We start from the raw sequence: 24,384 nt of genomic DNA, 5'->3' as shown, positions 1-24,384 counted from the left end.
GATAAACAAAAGCTAAAAGAATTTGTAGCCAGAAAACCAGCATTGCAAAGCATCTTGAGCAAAACTCTACACGAGGAAGAAATGAAAAACAATAATCAAAACCATCAGCGGGAAGTGCCTCGGTAAAGACAGAGGATGGGGGGAAATCTAATCATGGAGAAACAAACTAAATTAGAAAAAAAAAGAGATAAATAATCAAACATGGCAGGAAGTACAAACCATATATCAATAGTAACTCTAAACGTTAATGGCTTAAACTCTCCAATAAAGCGACATAGGCTGGTAACATGGATTAAAAAACAAATCCAACAATATGCTGCCTCCAGGAGACACATCTGATGGGAAAAGACATACACAGGCTCAAGGTAAAAGGTTGGGAAAAAATATACCACGCACACGGTCCTTGTAAGCAAGCAGGAGTGGCCATTCTCATATAGAATAAAATCGACTTCAAGACTAAGTTAATCAAAAGGGATAAGGAAGGACATTATATACTGTTAAAAGGAACCATTCCCCAACAATACATAACAATTAACAATATTTATGCACCAAATAATGGCGCTGCGATGTTCATAAAACAAACTCTCCTCAAGTTCAAGAATCAAATAGACCACAACACAATAATCATGGGTGACTTCAACACACCTCTTTCACCATTGGACAGATCCTCCAAACAAAAGTTGAATAAAGAAACTATTGACCTCAATATCACAATCAATAACCTAGACTTAACTGACATATATAGAATATATCAACCATCATCAAGTGGATATACTTTTTTCTCAGCAGCACATGGATCCTTCTCAAAAATAGACCATATATTATGCCATAGGGCAACCCTCAGTAAATATAAAGGGGTGGAGATAATACCATGCACTTTATCAGATCATAATGGAATGAAACTGGAAATCAATGATAAAAGAAGGAAGGAAAAATCCTACATCACATGGACAATGAACAATACGTTACTGAATGATCAATGGGTTACAGAAGACATAAAGGAGGAAATAAAAAAATTCTTAGAGATAAATGAAAATACAGACACAACATATCAGAATCTATGGGACACAATGAAAGCAGTTTTAAGAGGGAAATTCATCGCCTGGAGGTCATTCCTCAAAAAAAGGAAAAACCAACGAATAAATGAGCTCACACTTCATCTCAAAGCCCTAGAAAAGGAAGAGCAAAACAACAGCAAATGTAGCAGAAGGCAAAAATTAATTAAAATCAGAGCAGAAATCAATGAAATTGAAACAAAAGAAACTATTGAAAAAATTAACAAAACAAAAAGTTGGTTCTTTGAAAAAATAAACAAGATCGACAGACCCTTAGCCATGCTAATGAAGAGAAGAAGAGAGAGAACTCAAATTACTAACATACGAGATGAAAAAGGCAATATCAACAGATGCTACAGAAATACAGAAGACAATTAGAAATTACTTTGAAAACCTATATTCCAATAAAATAGAAGATAGTGAAGACATTGATAAATTTCTTAGGTCATATGATTTGCCCAGACTGAGTCAGGAGGATACACACAATTTAAACAGACCAATATCAATGGATGAAATAGAAGAAGCAATCAAAAGACTACCAACCAAGAAAAGCCCAGGACCAGATGGATACACAGCAGAGTTTTACAAAACCTTTAAAGAAGAATTAATACCATTACTTTTCAAGTTATTTCAGGAAATAGAAAAAGAGGGAGCTCTACCAAATTCATTCTATGAGGCCAACATCACCCTGATTCCGAAACCAGACAAAGACACCTCAAAGAAAGAAAACTACAGACCAATATCTCTGATGAACCTAGATGCAAAAATCCTCAATAAAATTCTGGCGAATCGGATACAAAGGCACATCAAAAAAATTGTGCACCATGATCAAGTAGGATTCATCCCTGGGATGCAAGGATGGTTCAATATATGGAAATCAATAAATGTTATTCACCACATCAATAGACTTAAAGATAAGAACCATATGATCATCTCGATAGATGCAGAGAAAGCATTCGACAAAGTACAGCATCCGTTTATGTTCAAAACATTAGAAAAACTAGGGATAACAGGAACTTACCTCGACATTGTAAAAGCTATCTATGCTAAGCCTCAGGCTAGCATCATTCTGAATGGATAAAAAGTGAAGGCATTCCCTCTAAAATCTGGAACAAGACAGGGGTGCCCCCTATCACCACTTCTATTCAATATAGTTCTCGAAACACTGGCCAGAGCAATTAGACAGACGAAAGAAATTAAAGGCATAAAAATAGGAAAAGAAGAACTTAAATTATCACTATTTGCGGATGACATGATTCTATACCTTGAAGACCCAAAAGGGTCTACAAAAAAACTACTAGAATAAATGAATTCAGCAAAGTGGCAGGATATAAAATCAACACACATAAATCAAAGGCATTTCTGTATATCAGCGACAAAACTTCTGAAACGGAAATGAGGAAAAACACTCCATTCACAATATCCTCAAAATAATAAAATAAAATACTTGGGAATCAACCCAACAAAAGAGGTGAAAGACCTATAGAATGAAAACTACAGAACCCTAAAGAGAGAAATAGATGAGTTTCTTAGGAGATGGAAAAATATACCTTGTTCATGGATAGGCAGAACTAACATCATCAAAATGGCGATATTACCAAAAGTTCTCTATAGGTTTAATGCAATGCCAATCAAAATCCCAATGGCATTTCTTGTAGAAATAGATAAAGCAATCGTGAAATTCATATGGAAAAATAAAAGACCCAGAATAGCAAAAACAATTCTAAGCAGGAAGTGTGAATCAGGTGGTATAGCGATACCAAATTTCAAACTATATTACAGAGCAATAGTAATAAAAACAGCATGGTACTGGTACCAAAACAGGCGGGTGGACCAATGGTACAGAATAGAGGACACAGAGACTAATCCACAAAGCTACAACTATCTTATATTTGATAAAGGAGCTAAAAACATGCAGGGAGAAAGGATAGCATCTTCAACAAATGGTGTTGGGAAAACTGGAAATCCATATGCAACAAAATGAAACTGAATCCCCTCCTCTCGCCATGCACAAAAGTCAACTCAAAGTGGATCAAGGAGCTAGATATCAAATCAGAGACTCTCCATCTGATAGAAGAAAAAGTTGGCTCCGATCTACATATTGTGGGGTCGGGCTCAAAATTCCTTAATAGGACACCCATAGGACAAGAGTTAATAACAAGAATCAACAAATGGGACTTTCTTAAACTGAAAAGTTTCTTCTCAGCAAGAGAAACAATAAGAGAGGTAAATAGGGAGCCTACATCCTGGGAACAAATTTTTACTCCTCACACTTCAGATAGAGCCCTAATATCCAGAGTATACAAAGAACTCAAAAAATTAGACAATAAGATAACAAATAAACCAATCAACAAATGGGCCAAGGACATGAACAAACACTTCACAGAGGAGGACATACAATCAATCAACAAGTACATGAAAAAATGCTCACCATCTCTAGCAGTCAAGGAAATGCAAATCAAAACCACCCTAAGATACCACCTCACCCCAGTAAGACTGGCAGCCATGATGAAGTCACACAACAACAAGTGCTGGCGAGGATGTGGGGAAAAGGGTACTCTTGTACACTGCTGGTGGGACTGCAAACGGGTGCAGCCAATTTGGAAAGAAGTATGGAGATTCCTGGGAAAGCTGGGAATGGAACCACCATTTGACCCAGCTATTGCCCTTCTCGGACTATTTCCTGAAGACCTTAAAAGAGCACACTACAGGGATACTGCCACATCGATGTTCATAGCAGCACAATTCACAATTGCTAGACTGTGGAATCAACCAAGATGCCCTTCAATAGATGAATGGATAAAAAAAATGTGGCATTTATACACCATGGAGTATTACGCAGCACTAAAAAATGACAAAATCACGGAATTTTCAGGGAAATGGATGGCACTAGAGCAGATTATGCTTAGTGAAGCTAGCCAATCCCTAAAAAACAAATACAAATGTCTTCTTTGATATAATGAGAGCAACTAAGAACAGAGCAGGGAGGAAGAGCAGGAAGAAAAGATTAACATTAAACAGAGACATGAGGTGGGAGGGAAAGGGAGAAAAAAAATGGAAATCACATGGAAATGGAGGGAGACCCTCATTGTTATACAAAATTACATATAAGAGGTTATGAGGGGAATGGGATAACAAACATGGAGGGAAATGAATTACAGTAGATGGGGTAGAGAGAGAAGATGGGAGGGGAGGGGAGGGGGGATAGTAGAGGATAGGAAAGGTAGCAGAATACAACAGTCACTAATATGGCAGTATGTAAAAATGTGATGTGTAACCGATGTGATTCTGCAATCTGTATTTGGGGTAAAAATGGGAGTTCATAACCCACTTGATTCTAATGTATGAAATATGATATGTCAAGAGCTTTGTAATGTTGTGAACAACCAATAAAAAAAAGAATATAAGCAACAATAAGTGTTGATGAGGATGTTGGGAAAAAGGCACACACTTACATTGCTGGAGGGACTGCAAATTGGTGCAGCCAACGTGGAAAGCAGTATGGAGAGTCCCTAGAAATTTGGAATAGAACCACCATTTGACCTAGCTATCCCACTCCTTGGTCTATACCCAAAGGACTTAAAATCAGCATACTACAATAACGCAGCCACATCAATGTTTATAGCAGCACAATTCACAATAGCTAAATTGTGAAACCAACTTAGATGCCCATCAACAGAAGAATGGATAAAGAAACTGTGGTATATATTCACGATGAAATATTACTCAGCAATAAATGAGAATAAAATTATGGCATTTGCAGGTAAATGGATGGAGATGGAGAATATCATTCTAAGTGAAGTTAGTCAATTGCGAAAAACCAAAGGCCAAATGTTTTCTCTGATAAGTGGATGCTGATTCATAATTGGGGTGTGGGACAGCATGGGAGAACTGGAGAAACTTTGGGTAGGGCAAAGGGGAGGGAAAGGAAGGGAGGTGGCATGGGGGGTAGAAAAGATGGTGGAATGAGATGGACATCATTACCCTAGGTACATGTATGAAGACATGAAAGGTGTGACTCTACTTTGTGTACAACCAGAGAAATGAAAAATTGTGCTCCATATATATACTTTGAATTAAAATGCATTCTGCTGTCATGTATAAAAAAATTGAACAAATAAATAAATTAATTAATTTTTTAAAAAATGACTTCAAACGAAAAATAATAGGCTGAAGTCCTGAGACCTAGTGGGCTCCAGCACAATTCCTTTATAAAACCTTTAGGAGATGGTTTTGTAGGAAAAAATTACTTGGTAATTTTTAAAGCTATGAAGAAGCATCAACCTCATGAAACAGAATTGGAATATCATGAAAAGATAAGAAAAGGGGAGAAAAAGTCCTGATGAAATGAGTAGGAAAAGGAAGAACTGTGAGGAAATTAAAAATACAATAAAGATTTCAAAACCACTACAGGAGACAATGAAAAACAGATTTAACTTTATGAAAAGTTGGTAAACCTGAGAGGATATGAAGAATGTTTGGAGGAAAGATAAAGTATGGGCAAATTGAGGAAAAGAAATCATAGGAAAGAAATCACAGAGAATTGTTAAGAACTTCAAATACACCTTTAAAACGTCAAAATAAATGAATAATTAAGGGGGTAAATTTCCATGGATAAGAGATAGTGCCAATCCTATTGGGTTCCAGATCTAGGTGGACCTCTAATTTCTTTTAGATCTATTAAAATTGACAATATTTATAGTAATGTGTTCAGCTTTCTCTCTTCATTATAGCATCATATAGCATTTGTGATAGCATTTTATTCTTAGACCACTCCAAAATCTTTTCCATAAAAGTACCTGCATTGGAGAGAATAGTCTATCCCTTAACTTTCTCTTCTCTAGACAAGTCACCAGAAATGCATTTAATTTTTATTTAAATAACCAGTTTCCCATGGAAATCTCTGATAACCTTCTGTGATAGCACACAATTCTTCCTTAAGGGATGATTGAATAAATTGAATATAGTCACATACTTTATGTCTGAGATTAAGACAACTATGATTTATGGGTGGCTTCTATTTATTGCATACAAATTTCCTTTAATATGTTTGCTATTGCATATTTATGTTTAAGAGTCTTAGAATAAATATTAGAATTTATAGATAATGCTTCTGGAATATCCTCTTCCGGACTTTCTTTTGAAATTGTGATAAAAATAGAGACATCATAAAATTTATCATTTTAACATTTAAAAGTGTGCTGTACAGTAGGATAGAATACATTTACATTTTTGTGTGCCATTGCCACCATCCAACTACAAAACTTTTTCATCTTCTAAACTGACCCTCTGTACTTATTAAGTAATTACTGTTCTGTGCCTCCTACTTCTAGCCTCTGGGAGCCCCCATTTTATTTTCTGTCTCTATGAATTGGACTACTCTAGATTTCTCCCATAAACAGAATCATACAGTATTGTCTTTTATGACTGGCTTATTTTACTAAACACAAGGTCTTCAAAGTGAGAACTTATTCTTAAGATTTTTTAAATGCTAAATAATATTGGATTGTATTAATATACCACATTTTGTTATCTTCATTCTATCTAGGGGCCTTTTTTGGGCTGCTGTGAACCATGCTCCTGGGAACAGTGCTGTGCAAACTCCTGTTTGAGTCTCCGCTTTCACTTCTTTTTGGTGCCTGCCCAGAGACAATGTTGCAAGATCATATGTTTCATAGATTTTAAACACAGACCTGCCATATTGCTTTCCATAGTGATGGCACAAGTTGACATTCCCAGCAGCAATGAACAGGGGTTCTGGTTTCTCCACATCTTTGGTGATTTTTTAGTACATTTTTAGATGGAATGATATTGGCTTGAAGAAAGGTACATATGACCCTTCAAACAAGAACTTACTGAGTAGTTCTCTGCTTGTCCAAAGGAGTTAATTAAAATGTTATTAATATATGACTTCCTTTTAAAAATAGGTCACATGTCCACTTAACCCTTCAGAGCTTTTAGCTATATGTAATTCAACAAGTGTCATCCCATGGTCTTCTGTTGACATAATGAGAACAAATTATCTGGGTATAAAGTATTTCATTGATTTAGTGTTGATGTGTTGAAATGTGTGAATTTTCCAGAAGCCAACCATGCCATGAAGTGTGTGTCCAAATGATTTAATATGAAGTGCTCCCAGTTGAAACCATTAGGGTAAGAAGCAGGTGGGAAAGGAAAGGGGCGTGTGCCAAGTCAGGGTGGACTGTCATGGGTGCAATAGTGTGCAGCAGTGTCTCCTTTGGCTCAGTCCTTCTGTGAAACTCTGGAGACAAGTGGGGTCACTGCCCAGTGTTGTCTCCATCAGGAGTAAAGGGGCGGAACCATTTCAACGCTTGATAAGGTGGGCATCAGACGTCTATTTCCAGGTCTTTAGTGCAGGCACACAAAGTAAGTTTGGGCAGCCTGAGGCAGTTCTGCAATAAAGAAGAAGTGGGTATTGATGGCTGGGTCGGAAAAAAAAGAGGGAGTATGCAGGAAAATAATAGGAGGGTCCAAGGGGATATGGCAGAGTACTGAGGGTTTCTACCTCAGGATGAATACAGACTGTTGGTTGGGTGTTGGTTGCGTATTGAATTATCATAAATAATTTGAAGGAAGAACTTTGTATCAAAACTTTATTTATTAAACAAAAAATGCACCATTGGAATAACATTTCTATAAAAAATGAATATGAGACTGTTCTACAGTGATTACAAAACCCCCTTTTCCTTGTGTAGTAGTATACAAGATCGTGTGTAGAAACAGTCATTGTTTTAAACTGTAAGCAAGTTTCCTTTCTCATAGAACAAGATTTACACTTAAATATTGCAATCACTAGTCTAATTTGGTTAACAATGCTAGAGTCTGACAATTTAAAGAAATTCTTCATAGGCTCAAAATACCTTCTTTTTTCAAAAAAGGTATTTTGTAACAACAAAAAATTTCTTTTTCCACTAAGGCTAGTTAAAGCTGTAGTATACCCATTTCTACCAAATAAACTTATCACTATCACACTAAAATTCACTTGAATTGCAAAGCCCTTTGAGAATGTGAATAGCACTGATCTGCAAAATGCTATCAGAATTACTTTAGGTTTGGTGTTATGGTCTCTGAACAGCCCTAGAAAGGGAGAAGGCGCTGATGATGGACCTTCAGTGAAGGCTTTGCCTGGACTGGACATCTTCTCATACTCAGCAATGGACAATTCATTTCCCAAGTGGTCCCTCTGAGATATGGATCACTGCAGCTTTAACAGCCGTATCTAGATTCCAACCAGATCTCCCTTTGTGTTTTTTTTTTATCATAAATTATCCAAAAAGAAGCCACTCTAAATAATAAATTAAATATTACTTATAAAAAGGACGCCCCATACCCACCCACCCTTCCCCCAAACAAACTGACAATTCACAAAGTTCAGAATTGTCAGGTTTACCCTACAATAATAAAAAACAGCATTTCTCCTCTTCTCCCACATTCTTTTCTTGCATCTGAAAATACACGCTCAGCACACAGTGAGATCCCTTGGCCCATGCCTCTGTGTTTATGACATCTTGTAGAGCTTTGCTGTCGCTCTCATACCAACAGAAAAATCACAGGATGACAATGTACAAAGGCTCTCTACTGAGAGCAAGAGAAAAAAATCCTTCAGTGAGTGCAACTGGAAGTCTGCCAAGGAATGTTACTCAACTGGGGCAATGGAGGGACCACATCAAATAGGAAGTAGTACTTGCTGCTATGAGCATGCTAGTTGGTCTCCTATCTGATCACTGACCAGGAAATACTCAGGCATTTCTTTTCAGAATCCGTTCTTTCTGAAAGCAGGTATTTTGATGGCAAGGTACATTGAAGGGTGGGTGCATGTATTTTTCAATGGGAAAAGGAAACACACATGTGTGAGTTTCCAAAGTATCCAATACAATTTAAAACACAAGTGGAATCAAGTGGAAAGCTTTTCTCTACAATATTAAAATGGTCTGTGAAAGTCGCTAGATAAATGCAAATGATGGGTAAAATGTTGCTTGTGATTTTTAAAAAGAGAGAGGATGTCAATTTGAGTGTGTGATTGCTCCTTCCCTCTGCAATGTTCTGGTCTCTGTATCTTATTTGATGCTGAACAGGCTGAGATACTGACCCTGGCCCTCAGGACAGCCTGTGGGTGATGGGGAAAGGGAGGCTGCTCTGCTCCAAGCCTATTTTCAAGTTCAGATGATTCTCTGTTCTTTAAATACACCTAATACTCGGGAACTTTTCTATTTCCCTTTCTTCATGGGCTGGAAAGGGGCATTCTATAACCACAAGAAGTCAGGATCTGGGATAGATTTTTTTCTAAAACATTTCAGATGATCTCTTAAAAGTAAACTTTCCATGGAATTACAGTCCAACTACCATGTCTGAGATGCTCTGTTATATTTGCAGGAGATTCTAAGGTGCTTATTTAAATAAGGTCAACAAAAGTTTCCAAAGGTGGATAAGTTTCAGCAACCATCTTCTAGCATTGATTATGTTGGCTTCCAGAAAGACCTGTACTAATGAGAATCTTTATGATAAAAGCCAATGAATGCCAAACTAGAGTTTCAGAATATTGTCCGGAACTTCACTCTAATGGCTCTGTTTCTGGGTTGCTACCAAGACAGGGGACTGATCATCCACCTCATTTTAAACAATTCTTATTCAAAGAACCTAGTGCTATATCCAACCCCTGAATGAAAATCTCAATAAATCCACCTCATATCATTGTTTTTTCCCAGGTTGTTCAACTGAGTGTGCATTTTATCATACCAAAATACAAAGTCACATTATTTAAATATTCTAGAAGCTTATAGGTTTGTTGCACAAAGGATTGCTATGACTGGTTTCTGATTAAATATGAATCACTAAGAAATATTTAATTTTTGGCTAGAACATCACACAAATATTCTGTGCACATTTGGAGCCATCTGCATTTGTAAGTTCAACAAATGCAGAAAATTTCAGAGGAGTGAAAATAGCTTTCTTATCAGAATGAAATACAAAGAAAGCTACCAAGCTTTTTCAAGAGGAGACTCTTGCCTGACAGTTCTGCACAGGGGAGGGGAGGCCTGAGTGTGCTCTGCCAAGTTTGATTTTCATCTTTCTTGGGGAGAAATCAGTCCCGGTGGCAGAGCTGCTGGTTGGCTGTCAAGCTTTGCCCAATGGGAGTCAGAGAGATTTATGAGCCTAAGGAGCCTGCAAGCCATGAACCAGACCCAGAGTAGGATAAGGAGCAAAATAGAGGCCACCTCACAGTATTCAGAGTCTTTCTTGTCAAGAAATTAGGAGACTTGGGAACTAAAGAGTTACCTTAAGATTTGGGCAAGTTTGTTGTACACATGTGAAACATTTGAGGGGGTAGTGAGCAGAATTATGCAGAAATCATTCATGGTGAATACATTGCATGTGAAAATCACTAGGTAATGACACTCGAACCTTCTGGGGCTATTTAATTGGATCCTCATTCACATTCAAGGCAGGGCAGTTGGACTTACTAGGAATGTCAGGAGCTAACAAGCCAATGTATTTGTTTAATGAATAAAATTTCAAGAGCCTGTGGCATAAATATAATTCCCATCAAAGACAGATAGCTTATTCTTTTAATGGATTTTTAAAAAGATTTCACTTCCTAAAAAAGTATTGACTTAGATTAGAAGGGTCTAGAATTTTCTGAAATTGCTTGTTCTCTTGATTGTCCAACTACATTCTATAGAGCAGTCTGAAGCTGAAACTTAATTCCTGAAATCTGAGATTTATGACCTACTCCAAATGGAGCATGGGGAAGACCCTCATGAGTATCAAATGCTGTCAAAGAACATTCCTTGTTTGTGAATATTAGAAAGGGGAGGTCATTCTCAGGCCTTGAGAAGATCAGGCTAACCTAATTAATTTTTTTTGGTGCAACAGATTATTTCTGAAGCATTCAATATTATTTTAGGAAATGCCTTATTTCGGGTCAGTGGAGGGTTGTCCCCCTCAGTGCCCAGATATTGAACAAGAGTAATATGTCCAGTCGAATAACATCACCCAGTTCTTCCAAAGGACTTCTAGAAAATCTTAGTAAATTGAACAAGCACTCTTGTTGAAGGAACAATTTTGCAAATGGACCAGACTTTCTAATGAACCATTTGAACAAGCCCTCTCTTTGACATCAGATTTCCTTCCCGACATAAAACTGTAAAAAAATAATCTGAATTATTACTTCTGTTACAGTGCCATTTTGCTCAAAATATTTCATTCAGGGATTCATATATAATTACCCACCTAATAAAAGGAGCTATTAGGTTGTAAAGATCCTATCCTTTCCATGCTCTTTTAAAATTATGACCTACTCAAGCTTGAAATCAAAGGCAGAGCTGAAAGGAATAATTCAGCTGAAACTCTCTCATTGGGTTTTCAAGTCACCTAACTGATAAATATGCAAACTAGCTCCCTTTTGGCAACTCAGCTGCATAAACAGGGATTAACTCCAAATGCAGCTGAAAAATTCAAAAACTGAAAGAGTGCACACAAAAATGTTCTTAATTTTAGCTAGTTCCCAACTGTAGATAGCATGGCAATAGAAGTTACAAATTCTAGCCCACTGTTTAAGATGCTTTTTGTAAAGTATCCCCACTGGATTTATGATGTGTCAGAAGTGTCGAGTGGCACCTACCCCTCTGCTCCTCCCTGACTCTGGCACATGCATGATAGAGAAGGTTTCCTTGGCAACAGGGTCTGTGGTCACCTTGGTCAGTGCTGCCTGGTGTGTCAGTGAGAATGTTGCAGGTGGAACTGGCATTCCTCAAGAGAGAAGATCCTCTTGAAAACTGCCTCTTCTGTTCCTTCCCTTCCTCAGGGGCTGTTCTCAGAAGGTCTGAGAGCATTCCTACAGGGGACACAGGAGACACTGGCCAGGAGGCCATGCAATATATGAAACTGGTCATTCTGCCCAAGGATGGTTGCCAAGGAGAAGTCAGGAAGGGATGGGGACCAAGAGGCAGGGGGAACTCTCCTGGCCAGATTTTCGAAGAAGATGGTCTTGGTGATGTTTTGAAATATCATCACAGTGTGGTATGGCACAAAAGCCACCCAAATTGAAAAGTGTCCTATTACAAGCTTAAGCACATAATTACCATGTGTCTGAGAAGATTGCATATTCTATCCTCTTTCTGGAAATGTGTGACTACTGGCAGGATGCCATTGGTTGCAGATTGTTGTGTTCCTGTACTCCAGACATAAATGTTAACCAAGGGTGGATTTACAACTACTCGTTCAAACTGGTGAATTTTACAGCCCCTTGCTAATATCCACCACTTGTGCAAGACTGAACTACAAACAAGCATTCACTGCCTTTTGCTTGTTTACCTATTTACTTTTTTTTTTTGTGCTGTCAGGAAATCATCCAATCCTTTGGTGCTATGGAGTGAGAGAATTTCCATGGGTGCTTTGTACTTTGAAGTTGAAAATAAAAAAGTGAGCTTGCACTGATTTGCCATGGTATGATACAGGCTTAAATAATGCACTTGCATTTTGTAAGACTAGACCTACACTTAAAAACCACAGGCCTTGATGAAGGAAAATATAGGCGTTAATTAACGACAGTGTGGTCACTTGCACTGGCAAAGAGCCAGGAATAATCTAGCAGCTCAAAATTTGACTCTGCAGTGAAGATGCATCTTTTCTTTTGTTGAGGGACCTCATGGTCATTACGCTGCAATTCTTGATGCCTCTGAAAGAAGGATGGTTACTCCTTCTGCACTGCTTCAGGATCTTCCTTAACTGCGTGGTCCTGATGGTTGACCTGTACACCGGTTAGAGTTCTTGGACATAGGTGTGCTGTTTATGGGTAATTGTTATGCTGCAAAGTTCCCAGAAAATTCACTCATCAAATCAGCAATGCATGTTAGAAGGCCGAGCCTGTGATGGCGTTAAGTTGCTTCATGAGCCCTTCCAAGCTTGCCATTTGTTCACTTAGATCATCCTGCTCATACACCTGTAGAGAGAAGAAGAGCAGAGAGTTAATACTAAATAGTGATACTTTCCTTTTTGTGGCTAATTTGGCCACTCAGTATTCTCAGGACTGACACGTGACCAATATCCTTGGCTATCTGTGGAGTATATTGACTGAATGGAGATGTTGGCAAGAAAAGAGGTGGTGATGAGTGACTGCTGGGTGTTTCATGGGCTCCATTCCTGTGACAAGAAAAACGTTCTATAGTCAAAAATGTCCTGATTTAAGTCAAGTTCCACCAATTACTAGCCTTGCAGTCTTGGACAAGTTCATGAAATTCTCTGAGGTATGGTTTTCTTCATTTGTGAAGTGATGATAATGACATTGGTTTCATGGGTTATTCTGAGCATCCTGTGACATGCTTCATGCCTGTCATAGTGTCCAGAATGTGATGTCCATAAACTGGCTTTTAAAAAAATCTTTGTACTATAATCTAGGTATATGTTTTGTATGGGAACTTGATGGGTCTTGACAACACCAATCAGAAGCCTGGGGGTCATGACTTAGTTTGTGTGTGGAAACAAATGTATGCCCCAAACCAGACTCAGTGTTGTGCATAGGTGTGAAGGGACTCTTGTGACCTGATTTGAAGATGTTGGACTGTGGAAATCTTAGAAATTATAGTCTTTCTATCTCTTATTCACTGTGAGTCATGAATATCATGTTATTAGTACATAATAGGAGTCTTAGTTATTACAGATCCCCAGGTTACTGAACTCAGGGTTCAATAATGGTTTAGTATATATAGAATAGATGTAGAAATTTATATTTAAAATAAAATTTCTCCATGTCATTTTGATGGTCAACCAAATAGGGAGATAAGGGACCAAAGCACTGAGGTTGTGGTGTTGATTTGAATTCTATTCTTTTTTATGTGCTTCCTTTTTTTTTTGAGTCAGTTTTTTTTTAATTCTTCAAATGGGAAGAAGAAGCTTGTTTCAGTGAGTATTTGGGAGCATACCCTAAGTCAGTGCTGTCCAGTGGTTAAGTGTACAACAAATATTAGTCTCCTTCTTTGCCACCATATAGTTTATTTTGATGCACATAAACATGGCTTTCTTGATTATTCTTGGATAGTGCATTCAATTGATTAAATGACTGAACCAACAAAGGTCGTCAGTGACTTGGCCACATGCTCTTAAAGGCTTACAGGGATTGAAAAGTAGTCAGTTGGGCTCAACAGTACTTGTATAAAGGTATTTGAAGAGGAATGTTGGAGTCAGGTGATGGCTTGTTTAGTCATTTTCAAAAATGTTTTAGTTGTCTGGGCTACTTTTCTAGAATTATCTAGATCTAATTGTACAAGATAGAAATCACTAGTCACATGTAGCTATTGGATCCTGAAATGCAGCTAGTACAAATTGAAATGTGTTTTCCCTATAAAATATACATCAGATTCTGATTACATTTTATAAAAAAACAGCATGCAAAATACTTTATTGACAATTTTTATATTTATTGCATATCAAAGTGACATTATTTTGGATCAGATAAAAGCAATTATTAAAATAAATTTCACCTATCTTTACACCTGTTAGTGGGCTCCTTGTTTAAATTATACATGTGGCTCGCACTGTATTCCTATAGCTTACTGATGATCTAAATCATTTGCCTCATTTAACAATAAATGTAAAATGGGCCACCTGACCATTAATCCTTATGAAATGAGAAACATAAATTTAGGAGTTTGAGTTGATTTGAGATATGGCCATAAATATCAGACCTAAACAAACATTGAAGGAAACATCTAAATTCTGACAAAAGAGCATTCGATTATTTTATATTTGTATCTTTTTAAGAGCAGTGCGTTGAGACTATAACATCCTTCTGTCAAATATTCAAACACACATACACTTTCAGCTTTCTTGGATTCTATATAGGTGAAACACTTTACTATTTGTAAAACTGAAAATAATAAAGCAAGAAAAATATATCATTCTTCATTTAAATGAAATGATCCTTTCTTTTTGATGACCAGATTTTAAAGAAAACATAATTTTATTAAAGAAGACTTATAGTTGAATGGCTCACAAAGGACTAATTGTCGTTGACTGATTTAGTCTTTGATATTATGATAATTTTCCTTATCATTTTATTATCTGCAAACTTTGTAGAAATCTTCACTCATGCATTAAAAAAAAACAGAAGCTAGTTGAAAGTGGCTGATCAATTCTCATTTCACAATCTAGGATTAAAAAGTTCCTAGTAGAATAATAATATAGAATTTTAATGTTTATAAATCTTTTACCCTCTTTCAATTCCCTGATTATTTAAGATGTCTGATATGCCAATTCCTTAGCCTTTTAAAAAATGTTTTCTCTTGAAATCCATGCAGAAACACTGGAAAGTTTTCTAAATAGTGTCTTTAGGTAACACCTTTTTGAATCTTAATAGGACATTTTTGGAGAGAAATGTTTATTTCTCCCCAAATTTCAAACATTTGTCCCATTCACTGATTTTCCTTCTGAGATTTCTAATTTAAACACTGTTTGGCTTCTTTCCTTAAAACTTTTTTCCCTTTTGAATCATGAAACTTTCACTCTTATTTTCTAAATATTTCCATCCCTCCATTTCTCTTTCTTAAATTGTCTTCTCTATTTTTTTTTTATTTTGCTTTTTTTCTCATTTCTATGTTCTAGGCTATTTTAAAAATAATTTCGGAAGTAATATATATGATAACTTCAAATACAGCTTTTTGTTACTTTGTAATGTTAAAGAATAATTATGTAGGCTTCTTTCCAGAAATTCCAGGGTATTTTATCCCAGTGTGTGTGTGTGTGTGTGTGTGTGTGTGTGTGTGTGTGTGTATGCTCCTAACTATCAATATATTTGTTAGATTTAACTTAATCCCTGACATAATGTTTTTCTTAAAGTTTTTTCTCCATATGTCAAGTGCAGACAGGCAACAATAGGATCGATGGCTTGGGTCAGCAGTGAGTGCTGACTAGTTTACACTGTTTTTTTTTTGCACAGCTTCATATGGTACAACTCTTCCCCAGATGTGTCATGGATGTGAAGAAGCCCTTACGTTAGCTGGATCCTCAGTTGGTTTGTGACTCTCCTCAGACACTTCAGGGGCTGTTGGCACAGACACAGGAAGCAAAGGGGATCTTGCTTTTCCAGCCAGCCCAAGAGAGGCTGTTTTAACATGAGTCTTGGGAAGAGTGGGCCCTGAAATTGAAAACACAGAGTGATGAGAAGTAATGTATGAAAGATTCTGAAGAACGTTCCCCCAAGCACATAAACCAAACCAAGTAGGGTGGCATTGATTTTAGGTTATTGTTCATTCTGTACTGTGGAGATTAATTCTGACACAACGAATGGGCTCATTTTATTTTTACTGAATGGAAGACAGATTGTGATTAGGCCTCTCCAGATGAAGCTCCACTAGTCATATGTAATTTCAAGTGGATTCCAAATCATGCAGGGAGAGTTGCCTGGGAGCTCTGCACTGTTCATCATGTCCTATAAAGTGTCAGGTGCATTCAGTGGATGCCCAAAGTCTCAGCTTTGGGCCTGTGCTGTACCAAGTAAATGAACCCTAAATTGTAGGGGGACGAAAGACTTAGCAGACATGATTTTTCTGGTTTACAAATGAGTATTCGATGTTACAGCATATAGCAGTCTTTCATGGCTACCTAAAAGAATCTCCTTATTAATCCCCTTTTGGAAAAAAAATAAAAGACATATAATTTTGTCCTAATCAATATGTCTTCTTTCAATAAAAAGATATTCTAATGCTCATAAGCATCATTTGAGGAACTGCCAAGTTTCTATTGGATGACATTCTGTCTACTACAAATAAGGGCTACCTTTTCTTTTCAAATTTGACATTTGTCTTATAAATCCTGCTTAGCTTCTAGCTGTACTACAACTTTGCCTTTATTGCTTGAAACAAAACTCTATAAATCCCTATTGAATCAGCTAGTACACCTCACATGATGAAGAAGTTCTCATCATTTTTAGCATCATAATGAAGATTTCAGCAGAAACTGTAGGAGTAAGATGTGAAAAGAAGTTTACCTCATTATTTTCTATCACCAATAATGATGTTTTAATTCTAATGATTCTAATGGGGTTCTAAATTTTGACCCCCTAGCCTACAAGTTGTTTTGAATATACTTCAGAAAACAGCATTCTAGTTAGTAAATTCCAGAGGTTAATGCATCCACAATAAAAAAAAAAATAGGGATAATTTGTTTATTGGGAAAGAAAGGATGAAAACAATATAATAAATTAGTGATTAGCTAGATATTAGTCACAGTAAATGAAAAAGTGTCACATGAACACATTTTTCCATGTGATGACCTAATATGTTAACTTCTTCACATTTATTATTATTTAAACATCAGGAATCAAAAGTCTACAAATGGAGTGAAGAATCTGGGATTTCCAATTCATTAAGTCTGTGTTGAGAGCTCAGCAGAGCTCAGCTATGTACTAGTTGTTAATCCGTTGGTTAACTAAACCTGCCTTGGTCTGTCTTTTTCCACCTGTAAAATGTGGATGTTAATAATTATTTGTGAGGATGAAATGAGATTGTAAATTTAAAGTAGGTGATATCTAATACCTTGCTCAAACAGAACAGTCCTAAGTATTAGTACTCCCAATTCACATACAAGGATGATAAGTAACTTGCTGGAGTTCACACATTTAGAAAGGGGCAGGCATGCAGAGGTTTGCACCAAGTTATAAGCCCCACTAAGCAAATGAAGGTTTTATCACTAATATGTTGATCTAGCTCATCCAAATGTGCTTTTTGGAGAAGTCAAGTAAATGAACATGAAATCGAGTCCACAGATTCTATTTAACTTGAGGGTTTATTATTTTATTATATTATGGTTTCTTATAATTGAGTTGTAATTTTTTTTTGTACCAGGGATTGAGCCCAGGGATGCTTAACCACTGAGCCACATCCCCCAGCCCTTTTTTGTATTTTGTTTAGAGACAGGGTCTTCCCAAGTTGCTTAGGGGCTTGCTAAATTGCCGAGGGTGACTTTGAATTTCTTACCCTTCTGCCTCAGATTCCAGAGCTGCTGGGATTACAGGCATGCTGCCACCATACCTAGCTGAGTTGTAATTTAAAAGTAAAAAGAGAGCTTCCATGATCTCCAATACTGAACCAACTATTTTTTTTATTACAATGTTATTTAAATATATAAATATAAAGCTTTCCATCATTTTAAAAAAGTGTAGTTCTCATTCTATGCCATAAAATCCAAACTTTATGTTAAATGTAAAATGAATAAAATAGTACAGTTTGAATTATCATTATTAGTTTTATATAATAAAAGAGGTTAGAGGGCTGAAACAAAATCACCTTGTGAATTTGGTAACATATGCCACAATCATCTTGGGTTTGTCATTTATGCTCAGTTTTCACTACCAGTATTCTCTAGTTGAATGATAGACAAACCTTCATTTATACAGAGACTTCAAAGCCAGCTGTTCTTCACTGGATGTGAACAAACTACTTGTTGATTATATTTATCTCTGCGAGAAATAGAATGTCCTGTGCTCAATTTTTGGAGTGCAATATTTAGCCTCAAACATAAAACTGGGGTGTAAGAAAGGCAGCTGGAGAAGAAATAGAGCAGAATGGAAAGTTACAAGCAGTTAACTCACACAATAGCACCAATGCCTATGGATGTGGCAGATCTAAAGTCCATGCACTTGAACAGCCCTTGACAAACAGGAGGTCAGGACCACACGACCAACAGAGATAGAAGTCTCTCTGTTAAGAAATAGTAACTTAGGTAAAGAAGTAAAAGCTGTGTACCTGTCAGAATGCATTCACCCCAACAAGACTTTCCTGCTATAAGAGAACAAAGGGAGGTAGGAACAACTAAAGGTATATTTCTTTAAATAACCCAATAGGCAACAGCCAATGAGGAACTGGGGAGGGACCTTGTGTTATACTGGATAAAAAACTGATTGAACCTCTTCTGGGTGTGCCTGCTCCCCACAGACACCCGATCTTACAAGCTCTCTAATAAAGTAAAGCCCTACTTTTTCTGCATCTTGTCTCTCAGTCCATTCTTTGGGTTTGGACAGGTGAGCATGATTCTCACACCTATACATCCTTTTCTCTTTAGCCTCGGACTGAAAACAGTGTTCCCGGTGTGATATTAGTTTTGAACCTGAATATAAAGGCAGGTGCTAAAAACCCAGGTGGAGCCAAGCTATCCTATGGTCCTCCAAGGGCTCCATTGTGTACAATTTACATTAATATTTTAGATTGTTATTTAAGTGAAATCGCAAAGTTTAAGAAAATCCATGAAGTTTAGAAGTTCAAAAAAGAATACTGTTTAACCTTGAGAATGCATCTGTTGAATTTCTATTTTGAGTTAAGTTACTTGAATTACAATTGTTTATCCTTTTAAAAGGTTCTGGTTAAATCTGAATTTAGCTGTATTATCACAAAAGCTGTCCCTCTTAGAACCTTCCAGGAGCACTGCTTATCCCTGTCTCAGGTCAACATAGCAGCTGCATTTTATATATATATATACACACACACACACACACACATATACTATTTCTATTATACATGTATAAATATGTATCTATTTTTGATCAAGTCTCCCTTGATGATAAAATCTACTGAGTTAATGTTAGGGTTTTAAAAAAATTTAAGGAACTTAATGACCTCTGAAAAAATTGCAGTTTAACTCTTAACCAGACATATGCAATGTTTCTAACACATACCAAATATCAATTCACTGTAACATAAGTATTTACCAAGAAAAAAAAGTAAATGTGTTCTACAAGCAAAAAGTAAATGGCATTGGCACAGCTTATTATGGATGAGATTCTAACAGGGCTAATGCCCAATTTGTTCTAGGAAACATATAAGAAAAAATATTCTTTGAGAATGTACCCATTTGTTGTATATACTTCTATATGATTTATTACAAATTTCTCATAGTTTTGCATGTTAAGCAATTGAATTCTTAGGGATGGCTTTCATTAGAACTATAGAAATATATTCTTAGGTATATTTTCTGCTCAGAATCCTAGATACAGTATAATACATGGACAGTGTATTATACTGTATTTGCCATTCTCTCACTGTTATGGGAAGGCATGGGTATGCCTACAGAGTGCTTTAACTCAAATCCATTAGAGAAAAGATCATTATGATTGATTTTCTATAGTGACCAGGCAACAGCTACACACTGAGACTGTATTGATTTTTGAACTCTTTAAAAGACACGGTGGGATTTTTAAAAGGGATTGAAGACTGTCTCAGCTCAAAGACCACACGGGTTGTGTAAACCTCAAGTGACTGCCTTTTCTCATGTACTATTCAGAGAATCACAGACATTCAGAATGTTGGCACCTCAAGGGCCCCTAGAGCTCAGGTAGTGACCTTCCCCTTTATTTTGGAGAAGAGAAATCTGAGGTTCCTGGAGACTGATAGATCAAGGTAGAATCATTTCAATAAAATTCCAGTAGACACAAAGAATCTGACCAGTCTCTCAGAGTTCATTATCAGCAGGTGCGCTCCATGGCCTTAAATATTTTTTTTTTCCTTTTCCTGAAAAGGGAGTTAAAGAAAAGAGTATAAGGGAAGTTTCCCAGGAGAAATTTATTAATAGCCAATTAGACAACTTTGGTTTTAAATTTGCCCTTTTATGAAGAAGAAAAAGAAATTAAAACAAAGATTTTCATGAAAGCATCTTGTTCAGCAAAACAGACACCATTCTCTTGGGTATTTTCATAGATTCAGCATTTTCTACTCCAAACCTCAGATATTTTAGGCCTGGACCCTGGTGAAGCCTGATTCCCTGCAAGCTCACCAAGTTGTGCTTTTCCCTTTTCGTATATATTGTTGTAGATCACTGTGGGTAATTGGTTTCTGTCTTCATTTTCTACTTTGATTCCTATTCTTCTCTGGGGCTAAGAGACATGATTTTAGCTCTTCACCTCGCACCTGAAACCTCACAACTGCCTTCCCCAAAGGCTAACTTTTGACTCCAACTTCTATACCATTCAAACCAAACAAATATTTTTTAATGTAAAATGACCAGTTTCATGGCATGTCCTACATATTTAAGTGAGAAAGCAGTGATATCATCCTGCATTTGGATTAGTGAGTTTTGCTTAAACCAAAGGAGACACTGGGGACCATCTTGCTGCCTCTGCCTCTCACCTGTTGATGGACAGCTATTATTGGGAGCCCATCTACCCTGAGTCCATTCCTCCATACTGCACGGCTGTTGCAGATGGGGCTTTGCATACTTCACCAGATACTATCTGCTTTCAGAAGCTACTTTATAAGACAACAGTCTTCTTGGATCACTGGCCTCATCCGTTCTTGGTGTGGCTCCCCATATGCCTCAGGGTTTGTAACCTTTGGTGAGCTCCATGGTGTTTGACACACTGAAGGAGAGTCACCATCCTACCCTTCTGAAGTACGAAAAGGCACAGTAATAATTAGAAAAAAAATCACTTCAGTATGTTAAACTCCTATTCCTTAATGATAAGAAAAGGCAAAATTCTTTACAGCTTTTCTCATGTTGGTAAATCCAGGCATAAGGCTTTATATTTATTGATTTCTTCACTATGGAGAACTGCACCGAGATTGAAAATGGTCCTAAACATGAACAGTTTCAATGAAACTTCTAGGAGAATGCATCAAACTTCTCTGAGCAATGCTTTAAAGCAAAATCAAAGGGATGATAAAAATCAAAAGCCTCCCTACCATGGCTCTGAGCTGCTAATTTAATATAATCTTAACTGGATAGTCAAGAACCTCTGAAATTTTCCCCACTACAAGGAGAGAATTCCAAGACATGATCCAGGAAATCCACCTCATTTTGGGAGAGGGAGGTGAACAAACCTGAGGGTGACAGCAAGTGAGGGGAGGAGTGACTCTGGGGATCAGAAATTAGAAGAATCTTCCATCTGTTTGCAGTCAGGTTTTAGAGGATAGGAGATTCTCTACCCTGAACACCAGGCTGATCTTCACAAAAGATTTTTCGGTTACCTCTATTATGGCAGTCTCATACCTTAGAATTCTGTGAATTCTAAACAGAGAATAAATTCTCAGATAAATATCTGAATATCAAGGAAGGGTGCTATCCTTGGACTTGGGAAATGCCATCTTACATAGTTTTGTGACCATGATGGTCAGCTTTTTGTTACTGTAACAAGCACCTGAGATGAACCAACTTATAATGAAGAAAGGCTTGCTTTAGCTCATGGTTTCAGATGTTTCAGTCTAGAGTCCATTGGACCCATTTTATATGGGTCTGTGGCAAGGCAATATATCATGGCGGGAGGAGTGTGTGATGGATAAAACTGCTCACCTCACGGTGACAAAGAAGCAAGGAGAGTTCCCATATTCCTTTTCACCCTCAGTGACCTAAAAACTTCATCCTTCTAGGTTGTACCTCTTAAATGTTTCATAACCTCCCAATAGCACCAGCAACTGGGGATCAAACTTTTTAAAATGGACCTTGGGGGACACATATCCAAATCAGAGAAGTGACATTGGCCCAATAGTTTAATTTCTTTGGATCTTGATTTATTCATATCTATAAAGGTTAAAGGTTATTTGATCTTTAAGATATTACCTGTAAAATGGTTAAAGGAAGGAAAATACAGCTCTTTTATCTGCTCCTAACTTTACATTTGGACTTGTCTCTCCTTAAGATTTAGGAAAACTTGGTTAATTGATAAAAAGGAGTTAATAAAAAAGAATCCAAAATATCTATCAAGTGAATGCTTAATGCATAAATGACAATAATTGGGCTTTAAGCCAGTGCTTTCTAGAAAAAAAAAGTTCCATCCTTTTTTTCTTAAAATTATTAATGAAAATCTATAACACCACTTAAGCTGGCTTTGCTCTCTTTATTTTAAAATAGCAATAGAGAGTGAAACTAAAAATAGGCAATACTAAATTTCTGTGAGTTTAAATGATCTACGGTTAATTGAAAATTCTAAATTCACAAATGCTTCTCCTGAAACCACTATAGAACTCTCTATTCCTGGGGTGCATGTTGGAAAAGTGCCTCAGGTAACCCTTTGGTGGAACTCAGGATGGAGATACACTAAATAAATGCTTTTACATGGATATACAACTAATTAAGTGAGCATCACTTTGGTTTTAATGTTATTTCCTCAGCAGGACCCACCGAGGGGTCAAGTACAAATGACGCTGGGGTTCTGAGATGGGCCAGCGGTGTACAGCAGCGGTAGATGAGCAGCCTCAGTAGGAATTTACTGTTTTAAGCTTTATTTTCACAGTACAGTTATTAAACATTTCATTTGCTCATTAGGTACATAATATATGAGTGCCAGGTGCAGACTCCTGCTAGCATCTCCCTGCAGAAGTTTCTCCCAAGTCCAATGCTTTTTTTTTTGGTGAGAAATATTAGACTAGGCTGCAGCAGGCATGCAGGGAACTAACTTACTTGGGTGGGATCAGGGGCCAATGTGTAGCAGGGCTTTTGATCTTCAATATTAAATTTCATATCTGTGCTTGTTTTTTCCACTACCTACTTCTGACTTTATTTTCTCCTCCTTTGCCTTTTGGAATAAAATTAAAACGGATGGTTGTAAAGAAGACTGGGTTCACATCCTGCTTTGTCTGTCACCCATTCTGTGATACCAGACAAAGGGAATGGCCTCTCAAGTCCAGTTTCCATGTGAATAAGCACAGTTCCCATTTGTGCTTATTATTAAGCAGTTAGTCTGTGCTCAGGTTATCTGGGGAAACATGGAGCTGTCATAGAGTCATTTACACTTCTCATATGCAAGGGTTTTTTTGTTTGTTTTTTGTTTTTTCCTCCTATAAGAGAGATAAAAAATATGTATGTGAAACATTGTGTAATACTCTCCTTTAAAAAGAGATTGGCCACATTTGCCTAGGTCCACACACGTGATCAAATATCAACCACATACATTTTGGTATCAATTCTGAGTCTACAAGGCACATTGTACTTTTAGGGTGATAAACATGCCCAAAACATGCCACTTCAGGGAAGAAAAGTTTTGTTCTCTCCTTCTAACCCTCCTATTTCTCCTTAGAGATATGGAAAGCAGCACCTTACTGGGGAAATGCTGACTGACAAGGCCCCTCACCTCTCTATGCTTTCCCACTCCTCCCAGTAAAAGTCACAGTACGGTAGTTTTCATTGGGCCACCTTTCTGTGAAAGTTGGAAGGTTAGATGAATGCGCTGATGATCATTACTCAAGTTCTTAAACCTGCAGTTCTTGGAAAACCTCAAACTCTCTGGCCTTGAACTTTGTCAAGGTTGAATTTGTTAAGCAAACAAAGTAAAGCAAGACCTGATTCAGCCCTGTCTCCACTATCAATTTCAGTTCACAGCAGGTGGAACCAT

The 24,384-nt window shown here is 37.1% G+C and overlaps 1 protein-coding gene across 1 annotated transcript in view; it reads right to left on the bottom strand.

Annotated features, from left to right (window-relative positions):
• Positions 1–12,927: 12,927 nt before the first annotated feature.
• The window catches only part of DCC (DCC netrin 1 receptor), a gene marked incomplete at both ends in the record, with an annotated part of 1,098,829 nt that continues 1,087,372 nt past the window's right edge, over positions 12,928–24,384 (bottom strand). The window contains 2 exons of the mRNA XM_081263478.1: positions 12,928–13,017; positions 16,064–16,206. Of these exons, the coding sequence (XP_081119604.1) occupies positions 12,928–13,017; positions 16,064–16,206 (233 nt within the window). The remainder of the gene's footprint in view (positions 13,018–16,063; positions 16,207–24,384) is intronic.

The sequence above is a fragment of the Spermophilus citellus genome (assembly GCF_964194105.1).
Source record: "Spermophilus citellus genome assembly, chromosome: 12".
Classification (NCBI taxonomy): Eukaryota; Metazoa; Chordata; class Mammalia; order Rodentia; family Sciuridae; genus Spermophilus; species Spermophilus citellus.
The sequence above is the reverse complement of the archived record's forward strand: the minus strand, read 5'-3'. Positions and strand labels throughout refer to the sequence as shown.